Here is a 14,349-nt window from a genome sequence, read left to right on the forward strand (position 1 = left end):
CTTCTGACCGGGACAAATTGCCTTGTAATGAATACGTCTGTGGCTGTGTTCAAGTTTTTGCATAAGCTCAGGCAATCACACATATACTTACTGACGAAGCAAAAATAAAAAGCAGTTCATTTATTTTCAGGCTGATGAGATTTCCACTGAGATTTGGGCAATACAGTATATGTTTAATGTAGTTACACCAATGTTTGACATGGAAAGAAAAGAGGAAAACACTAATAGACATCATATTTACCCTCTTAAGGATGAGGACATCTTTAATTACTGATAACTGTTTATATTTTTCCTTTAATTAGCCTCGCGATTTGGTGTAAAAGATTCCATAAATTGAATAAACCTTATATGATATTTAGTTTGACTGTCTTTCTTATTTAAAAGCAATATAATATGTCGCTACTAAACATAACATAGCAGTGTTAACGCCACATTAGCTTTTAATTTGAATTATTTTGATCATGTCACCGGAGAGAGTTTAGTGACCTCTTGATGACACGCTGTACATTAAATATGAAATTCTGTGTTTTCCCATACTTGGTGATTGTTATATATAATTCAATGTCAAATTAATACTCAGAATATTGGAGGCTCCTTTCTGATATTAACACACACAACCCAGTTGCTTCAGATTCTTCTCTTAATCATTTTTGGCTCCATATGATCCCATCTCAGTGATAGAGATTTATTCAGGGTGAGTTAATAAATGATGATAAAAGATTTTAATGAAATCATATCTGTGCAGGAAGAAGAATTTCTCCTCCTGGAATTTTGATTTGAAGTTGTTTCTTTCTTTTACAAAGCATCTGCTCCTGTGAATTTAGAGTTGCTCATTTGTGTATAGGTTGACATAAAGAGGGATTATTAGAAAAATCCGAGCAAGTGCACAAAGGAACAAAGCACTAACATGAGCAATAGAGCAAATGCAAAGTAAACAGAGAGCCCAGAGATGTTAGATTGGATCTCTCCTCCCCCCCAGGAGGGAGGAAGCAAACATGGGAGATGCGTGCATGCTCAAATTGTGTGGAGACGTCGCCTTCCTAAACAGTTAACACTGTGCAACATGTTGGGATCTGCACTTTTAAATCATGAGGGGGCAGTTACATCCACTCAGTCACACACGGACATATATACACGCACGATAATTGATTATTAATGTTTCAACAAACTGAACTGCACTGTGCAACAGATTAACATGTTAATTATGTAGATGTTTAATATTAATTTTTAAAAGACAGCGTTTGTGGCTGATGATGAAAATTCCCTCAGCGTTCAACTGGCACGTCTCATGTATCTATCTGTGTGACAGAAGAAATTAAATACTGTGGCTGACTTATGACTTTACAATACAATGTCCATCTAATAGCTCTCACAAAGTGTTTACTAACAAGAACATTGTTTGTACTCTTTACCAAAAAGATGTTTTTAAGTTTCCCATCAGAGGTCGGGATGCAAGTTTCCAGTGCTTTTCTATAGCGACTTATTTTTCCTTTATCCTATTGAAGAGGCTTATTTGTGAAATTGCACCAGCCTACTAACTAACTTATTTACAATGTTGTGCACCTGAAAGTTCCTTTCTCTCGAGGCTGTTGTTTGTCAAAAATGACATTTGGTTAAAATGTGTGATTATGGAGGAGACAAAATCAACTTCTTGTGTGAAAAACTCACAGAAAAGACAAATAGATTATTGGTTCGTTGGAAATTACCGGGGCTCTTAGCCTACAATTTCAGTTTATTTGGAGAGCCTTCACCAAAAATTCCTCCATCCTTATACAACGGTGTGAAGTTATCTACTCAGATGGATGCAATGACCATGATCGTTGTAAAATATTACAAACACCTTAGTGTAAGACAAAAGTGCATCCTCCAAAATGACCACACAATTCAATACCTTTCCAAAGCAGTTTCAACATAAATTGAACATAACTTCCATGGATTTATGACAGGACTATTGTGTCAGGCTGCTTTAAAGTGACAACTGATTGTAGTGTCTTCTTTGTTTTATTTTTCTTGTCACTGGGCCAAAATTATGAAGTTAGGCAAATGTCAACACTACACCACACGCACCTCTCTCACCTGAATAGATGAAGTCCTGCCTTGGCTCACACCACTCACCATTCCCACCTTCCCCCACCTTAAAAACGACGTGAAGCAGCAGATGAGGTGCTGTGGGAGCAGAAGTTAAAATAGCTGTATAGCCTACCGATTCAATAGATTGGCCCGGGGCAATGTAGCTGCATGAGCCATCTCACTTCACCACTATATCGATCGAGAGAACAGATCATCCCTTCATGTAAAGGACAAGCAAAGTAGAAAAGATAATATCGATTTCATGTCCAAATGTTCAGACAGTGTGATTTATATAAGCTGCCCACATGTGTGTTTATATAAGTGTTACTTTGGAAATGTTTTTTTTTATCAGCCAAACAATCAGGCTGAGTTATCAGTTGATTGTCAGTGTTAGACCTATAAATAATGGCTGTACAACTCGTGTGGAGAAAACAGAAGGGGATGACTCAATATTAAGCTTAACGGTGGACTATGCAATGGACCAGTGGACATATCTTTGAGGGGCCAGAATTAAATTCAAGGAGCCATCTATCTTATTTAAAGGGCGACTGGGCTGTGGCATTTTCTAGTTTTTGTATTCTGCATTCTCCATTGTCCTGCATGAATATTTTCTAGATGATTAGAATAATCCAGGACACAATGAAATTATGAATGTCTCCTTGACGCAAGCAGACAGTTATCTATAATGCATCACAGATCAAAGTCACAGCAGTGCAAATAATACTTTTATTCAATATAAATATTCTTAAACGACGAGACAATGTGAAATTTCATCTTCAAAATCAAGTGAAAATAAATGACGTTTACTTGTATCGCAAATGAGCTGCAGACGTAGTAGTGATATAGATACAGTGAATTACAATCATGATGAGCAGGAGACTGTATATTCTGTTGTCTAATGGATTTATTTTAACAGTGGAGCTCAGGTTGTTCATGCGTGCCACACTTTTCTTCTCCTGTATCACTTTCTGCTTTGGATGTAGCTTCCTAAAATCTTCATCAACAAGTCCGCCTCCTGAAAATGAAACATCAAATTACACAGGATCGTCACTTCAGGCCGTTTTACTGTGATGGCTTTTCTTTAAAAGTTTAGACATCAGTGATACTCGCCTGGTTTTTCGAGCGGCTCTCTTGCGTGTCCACCTGCGTTTGTAACGCCACCCGCAGAAACTCTTGGAAAAGCTCCTCGATCGCGCTCTGCTCCCCGGGGAAGGAGACTTCCAGCGCATCCTGCCCCTCCGCTGAAGGCATCAGGGGGGCATCCATCACACTCTTCTTCCCCATGAAGTGTCCTGACAAGTCAGAGAAAACGCTCATTAGAAGTGGCTTTGAATTCTGTGAGGAGTGAGGGAGGAAGACAAACACCTTTTAGTGACCTGGCACATGCATCAACACATTAAGGTCCCATTACAATTAATGCAACATGACACTGTAAACATGAATTCCCTGCAGCCTGTATAGAGAACATATTAGACATACATAGAACATATAGATGCCATCCAATACAAATAAAACAGTGTTGTCCACAGTGAGTTAGATTGTGGGATGGATCTTACCTGTAGCCCAAAGATTGCCTCTTGGATTGACTTTAATTTTTGCAACTTTATTCCTGAGCTCAGTCAGGTCGAAACTGACTGCAGCGGTTAAAGACATGAAGGAAAACAAGACAAGATACGTAAACAAGCCACACTGGCAGACGTTATTCAGAGTGAAGCCCCTCATCTCAGCGCGTAAAGTGGCAAACTGATCCTTCTCCGAGAGTCTCCTCCTGTTGGTTGTGGATTGCTCAGTCGCATCATGCTTTTATACGTGGTATCCTGGCCGGGGTGGGCTCTCGTTGCGTTGCGTGTCATTTTTATTCAGCCTGCAGCCAAAAAAACAGAAATGTTGTCAGTCGACGCGTTGTCAAGTTTCGTGAGAGCGCGTCTCTGACTGTGCGTCTTTTACGCACCGCACGATTCAGCTCCAGCTCGGTAGAAGATGGACAGATGGGGATGTTTGCTCAAAAAACTCCACACTACGATAATCATCAATACACTTCAGCAATTGTTTTATTCAATTTGTGGTTAATTCATTGAGGTTTAATTATTTGTCTCTGTCTGTCTTGTGATGGAAAGTATTTGTAGGTGATGGATATGTAAGTGATATGGATAGAGGTACCCTGCACACACAGCATATTCGTATTTCTTTGAGAGAATTTCCCTCAGATACATTCATTATATCCTTGTGGCTCATAATAAATCTATGAAATAATATTGCACAACACACAACCATCCATAAAACCTCCATAAATTAGAACAGAATAACATTTTCTCACAGCCTGGGCATTGTTGTTGTAAATTGTTCTGTCAGATGATGGCACAGGTGATTGCTCATGCTCCCCATCCACAGCAACACATATAGTAATTACCAGCGCGTGCCCCCCCCCCCCCATCTTCCCTCTCTCAGGGCCTGGCCCCTCACAATGAGCAACATGACATTTGGCCAGTTGCAGTACGCCGCTGTGATCACCATCAGTCCTCTGAGGACAAGAACCTGCTGATTCTCACTGCTAATTTAGAGCTGATAAGACCGACGGCCTGTGTCACTTCTGGTTGCTAAAGTTGCAAGTTTATAGGAGGAGCTGCAGCTCGCGTCTTGCTCTTTTCGTGACCTTTGGCATTCACACACACACCATACCTGACAATTCAGACATTCTGCATGTTTGAGTGTCGGCCTAATTAGAAGAGTGTCTGACCATCGCGGCTTCATTCTCACTAAATTTCACAGATTAGATGAAATGAGACAGCCGCGCTTCTATGAAACACTGCACTGTTCCCAAAAGCTGTGATGGATATTTGCATCTCAGGCTCAGTCCAGCTCATTTACAGCTCAAAGAGTGAAATTAATTCCAGGCGGAAATGGCTTGAGACTGTACTTTCTCTGTTCTCCCATGGCCTCAAATGAAAGGTTGACTGTGCAAAACTAATTCCACAAGTGACACCGTGTAAGTAACAAATGTGGATGTCAAACCTGTAGTGAGGATTTTGGAGGTTTAAGTTTGGTGGCTCTCGGAGATGAGGTCTGACCATGCAGTGTAACGTGCTGCTGAAAATAGAAGCAGTAATAAGCACCATTAAGTAACATAACAGGGAAGGTCTCTGAGGTCCAATAAAACTGCACCCGACACAATCAATCTTAGTCAAAGATCAACAACCGCCATAGTTTCAGGTGGATCCATATAAGAGTTCTGTATCAACAGTGACTAGTGTGTGATCACATGCTTGTGTTGAATGGCCCAGGTAGAATTCACCTTGATTGTAGGAACACATAAGTCCAATTCAATTCAATTTTATTTGTATAGCGCCAAATCATAATATACATTATCTCAAGGCACTTTACATAGAAGGTCAAGACCTTAAAATAAGTGTGGTCACAGGATGTAAAACAAAGAGAGGAGAAAGGGTTAATGCTCACAGCCTGAGCCCCTCTCCACTGACTGTGTATGAAAATCATCAAACTATTACACCATTTCAATTACAAGAAAATGAGTGAGCAACAAATTATGTCTGGCACAGTTCTGTGAACTGACCCTAATCTGACTGAGGTCGATGTGTATGGTTTCATGGAATATTTAAATAGCCACTTATGAAATACTACAAAATTCACTATAAAACAATATATTGCTGCTTTAAAGATACATTTTTGTGTAACTTTCTCTTTAAAGAGCAACAGGAAAATAAAACAAATTTTCAGATGGTAACCAGATTTCATATTTAATATCATTCAAATTCAGTTCTCATAAAATACTTCACACATTTCCCCCCCAAACGATTCAACAGGAAACAAACAAGACTTATTTCACCTTTAAGAATGCCGTTTCCCATTCTGAGGGAATAAAGATCAACTTCAAACTAAATTTATCCTCGTTCCCTCACAAAAATATTTTTAAAGCTTGGCTTCTTTTTTTTTTTTCCAATGTAAACACCCTATCCACTGTTCTACAAAATGTTCAAACAAATGGTACAAAAAAGCCTGTTGGGTTTGACAAAGTTGTAACTAAATTCTGTTTTGAAAGGCATGACTGAGGTTTCCTGGACGTAGTTTATCCTTCTTGAGTCCTGAAGTCTGGGTACCTCACTCCCGATGGACCAGCACGAAGAGACCCAGCAAAAAGAGGACAGCGTACTGCAAAATCAAAACACAGAGAGGTTAGAGTCACACAGGGGACATTAACACTACAGAGCCAAGCAGATCTTCTCGATGTGGAGCTGGTCGACAGACTTACTTTGAACTTGGGGTAGTCGTTCATGAGGATGGTGACAATTCCAATGTATGGCACAAACCTGGAGACGACAAAGATTCAGTCAAGAAACTTAATTGGAACATAAAATATGTCAGTTTGATGAAATTCCTGGATAAATTTTCTATAATATTGCTGATTTTTAATATTGTACATTTGCTGTTTTGATCTGGTCACACAAAAATCTACTGCATGTCTGTCCATCCTGTGTCGCTCTTCCTGAGATTTTTTGCTTTTTTATTCCTCCTTTCATTCTTCTCTTCCAAATCGAAGGCGGAGGGAGTAGGCAATGTTGTGATTTGAGATACTGGGTAATACACGTAAAAATTTAATTTAAAAAGGTTAAAGATTTTTAGTAGCATAACATATGAGACCAGACGTCTCAGACAGCGGATATTAGTCCCTTAAACTATCAATTTTTTTCATTTAGATCCATAAATTAGTCGCTGAGAAATCATTGAAAATGTAGAAAAACACCCTATTTCATGGAAAAGTCTTATTTGCGTAATGTTGCTTAACACATAAATTGATGAAAACATTTATTTTGATAAGTAGACAGTTTTTCAAGCTTCTCGCATATAAAGATGTCATGCTGATGTTAAGTTTTTGAACTTATAGTCAAATAAAACATGTAAAGAAGATAGAGAATTCCCCAATCATTATTTGCAGCCCTACACACACAACCCTGCTGTAATGAAATGAAAATCGGAGGTTCCCAAATTTAACCTAAGTGCTCCGTGTCCTCTCTGTCCTTCTCACACATATGGACAAGTAGCGATAAAGAGGATCAACTACTCCAGTCACATCTTGTTCAGTGTAAATTAACTAGCAAAACATAAGAGACCAACCGTAATCCCCAAATCTGAAACAGCGGAGATGTGAAATTACTTCTTTTTTCAGGTGACCTTGATAGATTGTTCTTCATAGAAAAGAACAATTGTGACTATCAGGTAATTAACGCCATTAGAGAATACAAATATTGCTGTTATTGTGTCAACACATACTGTTGTAAATAAAGATTTGGTCTCTGAACTCCCTAGATTGTCATTTCCCAGTTATGTTATCTGTATTGAATATGTGATCAAGATATCTGCACTGTTGAGCATCTACCTGACCAAAGAACTTACCCCCTAGCTCGTCCCACCACATCTTTTTTCTCCAGCCAGTGTTGGCCCTGCTTGTACAGGCCTCTGTCATCCACTGCATTGTTGTCGCCTTTGGTCAAGAACTTAATGTCTCCATTTTCCCTGTGAACAAAGTATCAGCATCATTTTAGACCACAACCTTCACTGTGTCCTTTATGTGTAGATGAGGAAATATAACTGTGATATCTTACGGGCGTCCCTGAGCATTTTATTTAAATACTAATTAATAGTATTCTCTGGTTTGATACACACGTATGGGACTAATAATCATGGACAATAATAATAAGTGCAGTCATACTTTTCATGGATCTTTAGTACTCTGTGTACTATTGGGATCTCTCTGCCTTCTATCCTGAAGACTACGATCTCTCCAACTCTGATGGGATCCTCTACTCGGTTGGTCAGGAACAAAAGGTCTCCTCTGTGGAAAGCTGGCTCCATACTCCCACTGAAATGAATGGTAAATACACATTAGAAAAAATAGTTCAGCGCCATTTAGATCATTTCAATATTTTTACATGTCCACCTTTGATTAACAATATGATGATACATCACTAGAATAATTTTATATTCAGTTTCTGCCAATTGATCCCTTTCACCTAAATATTACACACTGGACCTTTAACAGCTACTTTGGACATAACTAATAAGGACCCAAAAAATATAGGGAATGCAAATGCAGACTACCAGTGTTTAGACTGGGATTATATTGATAATATTATTTAAAAGCTAAATGAATAAAATGTGACAAAATTAAATACACATTTAAATACAAAAAATGATGGATCGACATGTGATACTAAGAAAAGTGACAGTGACAGGATGTTACAAACCATAACATCCTGTGAACAGCGCAGTTTCATCTCCCTCATTCTAACAGTATCATAAATAGATCAACTCTTGTTGTTGTGAGTATACTGTCTCCATTCTTAAAAAACATTAAAGTAACAGAAATGCATGAGAGGCTCAATTATCATCACACAGTTAAGCAAAAACAATGTTTGAAGGTGGTTCTGTAGAGAGGTTGTAGAGAAGTCCCATTTCAAGATGTAGAGATGTGTTCAGATATATAAACTAGAATGCATGGCAAGCTAAATGTATTTATAAAAACAAGTCATTGCTTTCAGATGGGCCGTCAAACTAACATTAGTTAACGTTGATTATTGGCGTATATTGTTTATTCCAGCAAAACGAATGTGTCCAAGCAGAACCCAACACCCTGTGCGGTTTGCTCAGGCTATCACACGTCAAAACAAGGCAGCGCAAGAACCCGAAAGCTCAACATGTCCAGTGAACTCACCTGAGAACGACCACAATGGGGCTCTCGCTGCCGGTGACCACCATCAGCCCCTTCCAGATCATCAGCGCAGAGGAAACTATCATACCAAAGTTCAGCACCTGGTAATAGAGCTGCAAACACAATGCAGGGAACAACCCTTCTGTTAGCGGCAGCCCTGCAGAACATACACCGGCCTATAGAACTAGCATCACGAGCAGTCAGGTATAACATGGCCCCAAGTTGAAAAACACATGGATTTCTTTTAGATAACACGAATGCACATATGGCGTTAGACCTCAGCTCCCACTGCCATGACAGTAGTGTGCCGAGAAGAGGAAACTAGCTAGCTACCCTGAGGTTACTCATGTTAAACCCTTTATATACAGTACATGTTTAAAACCACGGTTTCCACGCGTTTCTAAAGCTGCAGCACGATACGTTTAACAGTGGGAACGAGCACTTGACTTTGTATGCGGCTAACACGAGTCACACTGAGGCTGCAGTGGTACAAAGCGCCCGGCGGCTAGTTAACGTTAGCTCCGACAACACAACATGGCTAGAGCAGAGTGAAGCGAGGCTGCTGGTCCTACCTGCCGCTTATTCATGCGACGAACATCGTCCAGAAAGTCTAAAGACAACATGGTTACACGGGAGAGGAGCACGGCGTTTGAATCACACGAAACCCGCCGAACTAACGAGCATATGGATGATGCACGGTCACACACAGACCGCTAACACCGCATCCCTGACTTCCGGGTGCGCTCAACCGGAAGTCCCGCCCCCCCGGCGAGCGCTATGTTGAGGTGTCAGCTTAGGATACGAGAGAGAGAGAGAGCAAGAGAGCGAGAGCAAGAGCGAGAGAGAGAGAGAGAGACGTGGCCTTACTGAAATATATAAATAGATAGTAAATAACCAATACGTTTTTACACATTGGTCACTTCTATGTATTTAAACGTAAATAACTTCTACATCTTTATTCATAAATCACTTCTTTGTCTTTATACATAAATTACTTCTATGTCTATAAACCATGTCTACATCTTTATACATAAGTCACTCTATGTGTTTGTACATAAATTACTTCTTGTTTTAATATATTAACCATTTCTTCATCTTTACACGTAAGTCACTTCTATGTGTTTGTACATAAATCACTTCAACATCTTTATACGTTAACAACCTCTATATGTCTTTATACATAAATCATTACTACCTCTTCACACGTAAACCATTTCTACATCTTTGTACGTAAATGCACCTCTACCTCTTGTATGTGTCTACCTGCTTTTTCTGGTACATTTCCAACACACCATTTTCTTTATTATCGGTTTCTGTCTTCCACAATCTCCTGAGGAAATAAAGTATTTGACTTAAGCTTATATGCTCTTCTCTCTTTACTAGAAAACTTTGCTGTTTGGTGCTGGGCAGTTAGCTTATAGTAATCAGTGCTTGTTTTGTTGCTAACAGGTGACTTAAGGAAACAAAAGTTGTCAATGAGGAGGAGATGTGAGACTAAACTAAGATGGTATTTTAATAAAAACTGAAATACTGAGCTGATAGATACATAAATGCTCTATAGAGATAAAGTCAGAGTCAGAGTCAGATGAAGTAAAGATTATAATCAGTGATGTGGATATAATGACTCAGTGGGTAACTAGTGTAAATCAAACCACAACAATCACTGCATTAATCATTTATGACATATTAATAACTGCCTTTAAACGTTGGTTAACTCTCTTCTGCAAATAAAACGGTGCCTAAAGTAAATGTAGATGAGTTTACTTTCCACTACAGCTTTAGTTAACATCTGGGTGCTCTTGTATGCAACGCTGTCATAATGTGACTCACAAAAGAGCATAATCTCTGTTGGCAAGTGCAAAGCTTTCATTACCACTAATTATTAACTGCTTTATTTTATTGTGGAGCACATCTAATTTCCTAGAGGAAGTGCGTTCCACTGGATTCGAATGATATCATAATTGTTCACCACACACCTGAAACCCACCGGCCAGTTTTGGTTTGTTGACTCAACCTGTGGGGATTATTCGTAACACATATGTCCAACGTGGAAAAGTCATGAATTTTGTTTCCATTCATATGACTGGTACACTATGTGTTTTTATGAGTTGTGTTTTGATGTTGGGTTTTCCTGTGACACAGCGCGGGTTCACACGTATAATAACAAGGCCCGTGTCAGACTAATGTAGTCATTGGGAAATTACCTATATTTAAGATTTTAAAATGTCCTGCCTTTTTTCTAACAATTTTCGTAAACAAGTTTGCCAATGTATCTTTTTAAAATTGCAAATCACCAAATTGAATCCAATACAACCAAGCAAGGACTTAAGTTAATTAAATTCCTTTACAGTGTTGTGTTAAGAAATTATATACATCTTATTATGTAATAATTCATATTATTACTATTATAAAGACACACCCACACACACACACACAGGCCAGTTATTCATCACTGTCATCTGTTCATCTATTTATCCTGAGCGGGTCCTCTCTACGGAGGCCGCCATGTTTTTTGAGCTGAGGGGTAATCAGCTGCAACATGCAACTTCACCACTAGATATCAATAAATCCAGCACACTGAACCTTTAACGGCGCAATCTCTAAACTCAAATTGCTATTTAATTTATGTTTATACCTTAAATAGTCAAATGTAACTAGGCTCTGACTGTCTGAATTCATACCTACATTGAACCTAAATGTGAATCAACAAAATGTGAATACTGATTGCAAAACTCAATTCACAGTTTGTGATACTGTACATTCCAACTGATTGTTGTGACCGCTGAAGTACTTCCAAGATGAATTTGTCGTGATTCATGCAGGCCACGACCCCCACCATCACTAACCCTCTCCCCTTGTGCAAAGGGCAGTATTCATGATGTGATATCCACTGCTCTAATTACATCAAAGTCTAATGTTTGATCGTTTCTGAACTATGTTATATTGTGAGAACCATTATGATATAATGAATATTTTGTATGTGTAATTTACTGTCATCCACTGAAGCTGTTAGAGGTTCCGCTGACCTCTTGAGTATGAATGACCCTATAAGTCTAGATTCCAGTGGAATTCCTACAGGTATTTTGCAGATATCGCAGACACTCCCTAACACCCAGATGTCACAAGAGGTGACTGTGAGCTTCATGCTGAATAGTGGAATCGACATTTCTCTGTTTATCAGAGTATTGTTTAGAGGACATTAGTGAAGGTTCTCAGTTATCCAGGTCATCTTCAGGAGTTGTTGAAAATGGAGACAGCACGCCCCTATTAGTCATGAGTCTATACTGTATACTGTACTTAGACAACTTATTTCTTTCAGGGTTAGCCTTTAGAATTTCCAATGAGAGGAAATAATGCAGGATAGGAATCTGAATGTCATTTTTTATAGTCAGCAAAAGCTATCTGATCCGCTCAGCACTGACTGTCAACCTGGCGATGGCACCGAGAGCAGTGGCGGCCGGCGACTTTTGGAGGGCTGAAGATAAAACTTCTTTCAAATGCCAACTGGTCTGTGACATTTAGGGACGCGTGATGCTTTTCCTATAATCTGCCTAAATGGTCACAACTACCTCGGCACGACAATGGTAATTGAGGTCAGCCAGGCACAACGATGTGAGGTCACAGAATCACAGGCAGCCTTGTGAGAGGGAGGTTCTTAGATACCACACTTGCCAGTCGCTGTTTCTGTTTTCACCCTTTTTTTTTACGCGCCTTTTCTTTAATGAGCTCTCACTGACTGCGCCACAGGGATATTGTATAAATAACGTCTGCTGGAACGTAAAGATATTATTCTATATCCTGGTATAACCTTTTGCATTTTCTCCTTCCTTTTGCCATGGCTGCCGGTATCTGTCCAAACAATCATTGAAATGCAAATATGATCTTTTGTGTGGAGCATTTTCTTACATGTTGCCACATAACGAGCCTGCTCGTGAGGCTGAATGCTGCAAACGTGGTTAATGTGCCACAGACCGAGTCTCTGGGTGCGAGAGCTTTGCATTAACTCAACATTATGTCCTATTAAATAAAATGGAAATTACTTAGGCCTTAAGTGTACACGCAAAATCTCTTCAGTTGGGGACTAGCAATTCTCTCATTTGCCGTGTCCTATCATGGGTATCAATGCTGAGATTACTCCTAGTGATCCAGTGCTCTTCATGATGGAGCGACTCAGTGCAGCATGAAGAGCTGTGCCGGTGCATCTTTCCTCTGTAATTTCCCCGCTCCACTCGTAATGTTTTCCACTAATGTCGCGTAGGAAACAGTTTGGATTAAGGTATGTCACCCTGTCTGATGTAGGACAAATTTAACAAGACAAACTTATAGACAGAGTTAATAACGACGTGAATAAATCTTACAAAGTGAACATAGTGAGGTACCGATTTGAGATAATTGGAGATCACGTTTTTGTCTATAGGTATTGTGGATAACTCTCTTTGTACTTTATTAATACTTTTAATTGTACGAGTGTAATTAATGGGGTAGACACTGAACAGGCCATTGTATGACAGGGCCAACATACAACGACAGGCAACATATTCACACCCACACATATGACTGTGTAAACCCAACCCCGGTCTGCATGTCTTTGGACTCTGTGCCGAAGTACCTGGAGAAAACCCACACAGACAGGGGGAGAACATGCAAACTCCTCACAGTAAGACCATGGTTGCCACCGGGAATCGAGCCTGTGAAGTGACACTGTTAAGATTAAGATAAATACTTCAGTGCTGTAAACTGTATGCACAAGCCACTGTATGTGTACTGATGATGTTGACATAGCACTTTTTAGATACAGTACTCCACCTCACAGCACACTTGTGGTACAGCTGGTCATGCAAAACTGACAAATCTTCAGGTGGCAGACAATGATGTATCCAGAATTTTGTTCAAGCTTCCAAGATGGACGAATGCAAACCAGAACAATGTCCCCACCTTTCATGCTCTACTGGAGAATTTTATGCATAATTTTATATTTCAATTCGACTCAAAACAACACTATTTTGTCATGGAGGCACAGGAATACAATTCTCTATGTGTTTTTATCCCTTTGTACTTGTGATATGTGATGATTGTATTTCTGTGCTGTATTCTGTATTTATTTATTTTATACTGACATGTACCTTCAAATCTGACTTAAAAACGAGGTTTATTGTACTATTCTTTATTTTCTCTTTGTATTCAATTATGCTTGCTTGTCATTGCCAGTTGGAAATCTGAAAATTCAGTGTCGCACAAATCAATTGTAATAACAGTTGTATCTTGTGTTAACAGATATGATTCAGACACAAAGAAATGCTTTGAACATCTTCGCCACTGTCACAGGTCAACCAGACATTCTGGTCAAATAAAAAAAATGTAAATGACTTGACAGTGCATGTGAGCAGGATTGTCCTTTACCTTGCGTTTGATCAGTGGCAATGTGGCATGGTGATTGAACTAACAGTAGGTGGCAGGAGCGTCTTGTGTCATGAGAGGCCCACTCCTCTACGTGTTGTTCTCACGCCTCAGTCCCGCTCGATCCCGTCTGTTCCCTCGGAGAGACATCATCCAGG

At 39.5% G+C, this 14,349-nt stretch overlaps 2 protein-coding genes across 2 annotated transcripts; both read right to left on the minus strand.

Annotated features, from left to right (window-relative positions):
* Nucleotides 1-1,696: 1,696 nt before the first annotated feature.
* On the minus strand, nucleotides 1,697-3,866 carry nmbb (neuromedin Bb). The gene is made up of 3 exons (XM_034581596.1): nucleotides 3,627-3,866; nucleotides 3,181-3,362; nucleotides 1,697-3,085 (listed from the first exon to the last, which is right to left on the minus strand). Exons 1-3 carry the CDS (start codon nucleotides 3,790-3,792, stop codon nucleotides 3,032-3,034), a joined length of 402 nt encoding a protein of 133 aa, XP_034437487.1. The 5' UTR covers nucleotides 3,793-3,866; the 3' UTR covers nucleotides 1,697-3,031.
* A 1,945-nt stretch (nucleotides 3,867-5,811) lies between these two features.
* On the minus strand, nucleotides 5,812-9,553 carry sec11a (SEC11 homolog A, signal peptidase complex subunit). The gene is made up of 6 exons (XM_034573375.1): nucleotides 9,367-9,553; nucleotides 8,798-8,907; nucleotides 7,796-7,945; nucleotides 7,480-7,599; nucleotides 6,338-6,395; nucleotides 5,812-6,237 (listed from the first exon to the last, which is right to left on the minus strand). The coding sequence occupies exons 1-6, from the start codon at nucleotides 9,415-9,417 to the stop codon at nucleotides 6,187-6,189; spliced, it is 540 nt and encodes a 179-aa protein (XP_034429266.1). The 5' UTR covers nucleotides 9,418-9,553; the 3' UTR covers nucleotides 5,812-6,186.
* Between the last annotated feature and the right edge of the window lie 4,796 nt (nucleotides 9,554-14,349).

The sequence above is a fragment of the Hippoglossus hippoglossus genome, chromosome 3 (assembly GCF_009819705.1).
Source record: "Hippoglossus hippoglossus isolate fHipHip1 chromosome 3, fHipHip1.pri, whole genome shotgun sequence".
NCBI classification, from domain to species: Eukaryota; Metazoa; Chordata; class Actinopteri; order Pleuronectiformes; family Pleuronectidae; genus Hippoglossus; species Hippoglossus hippoglossus.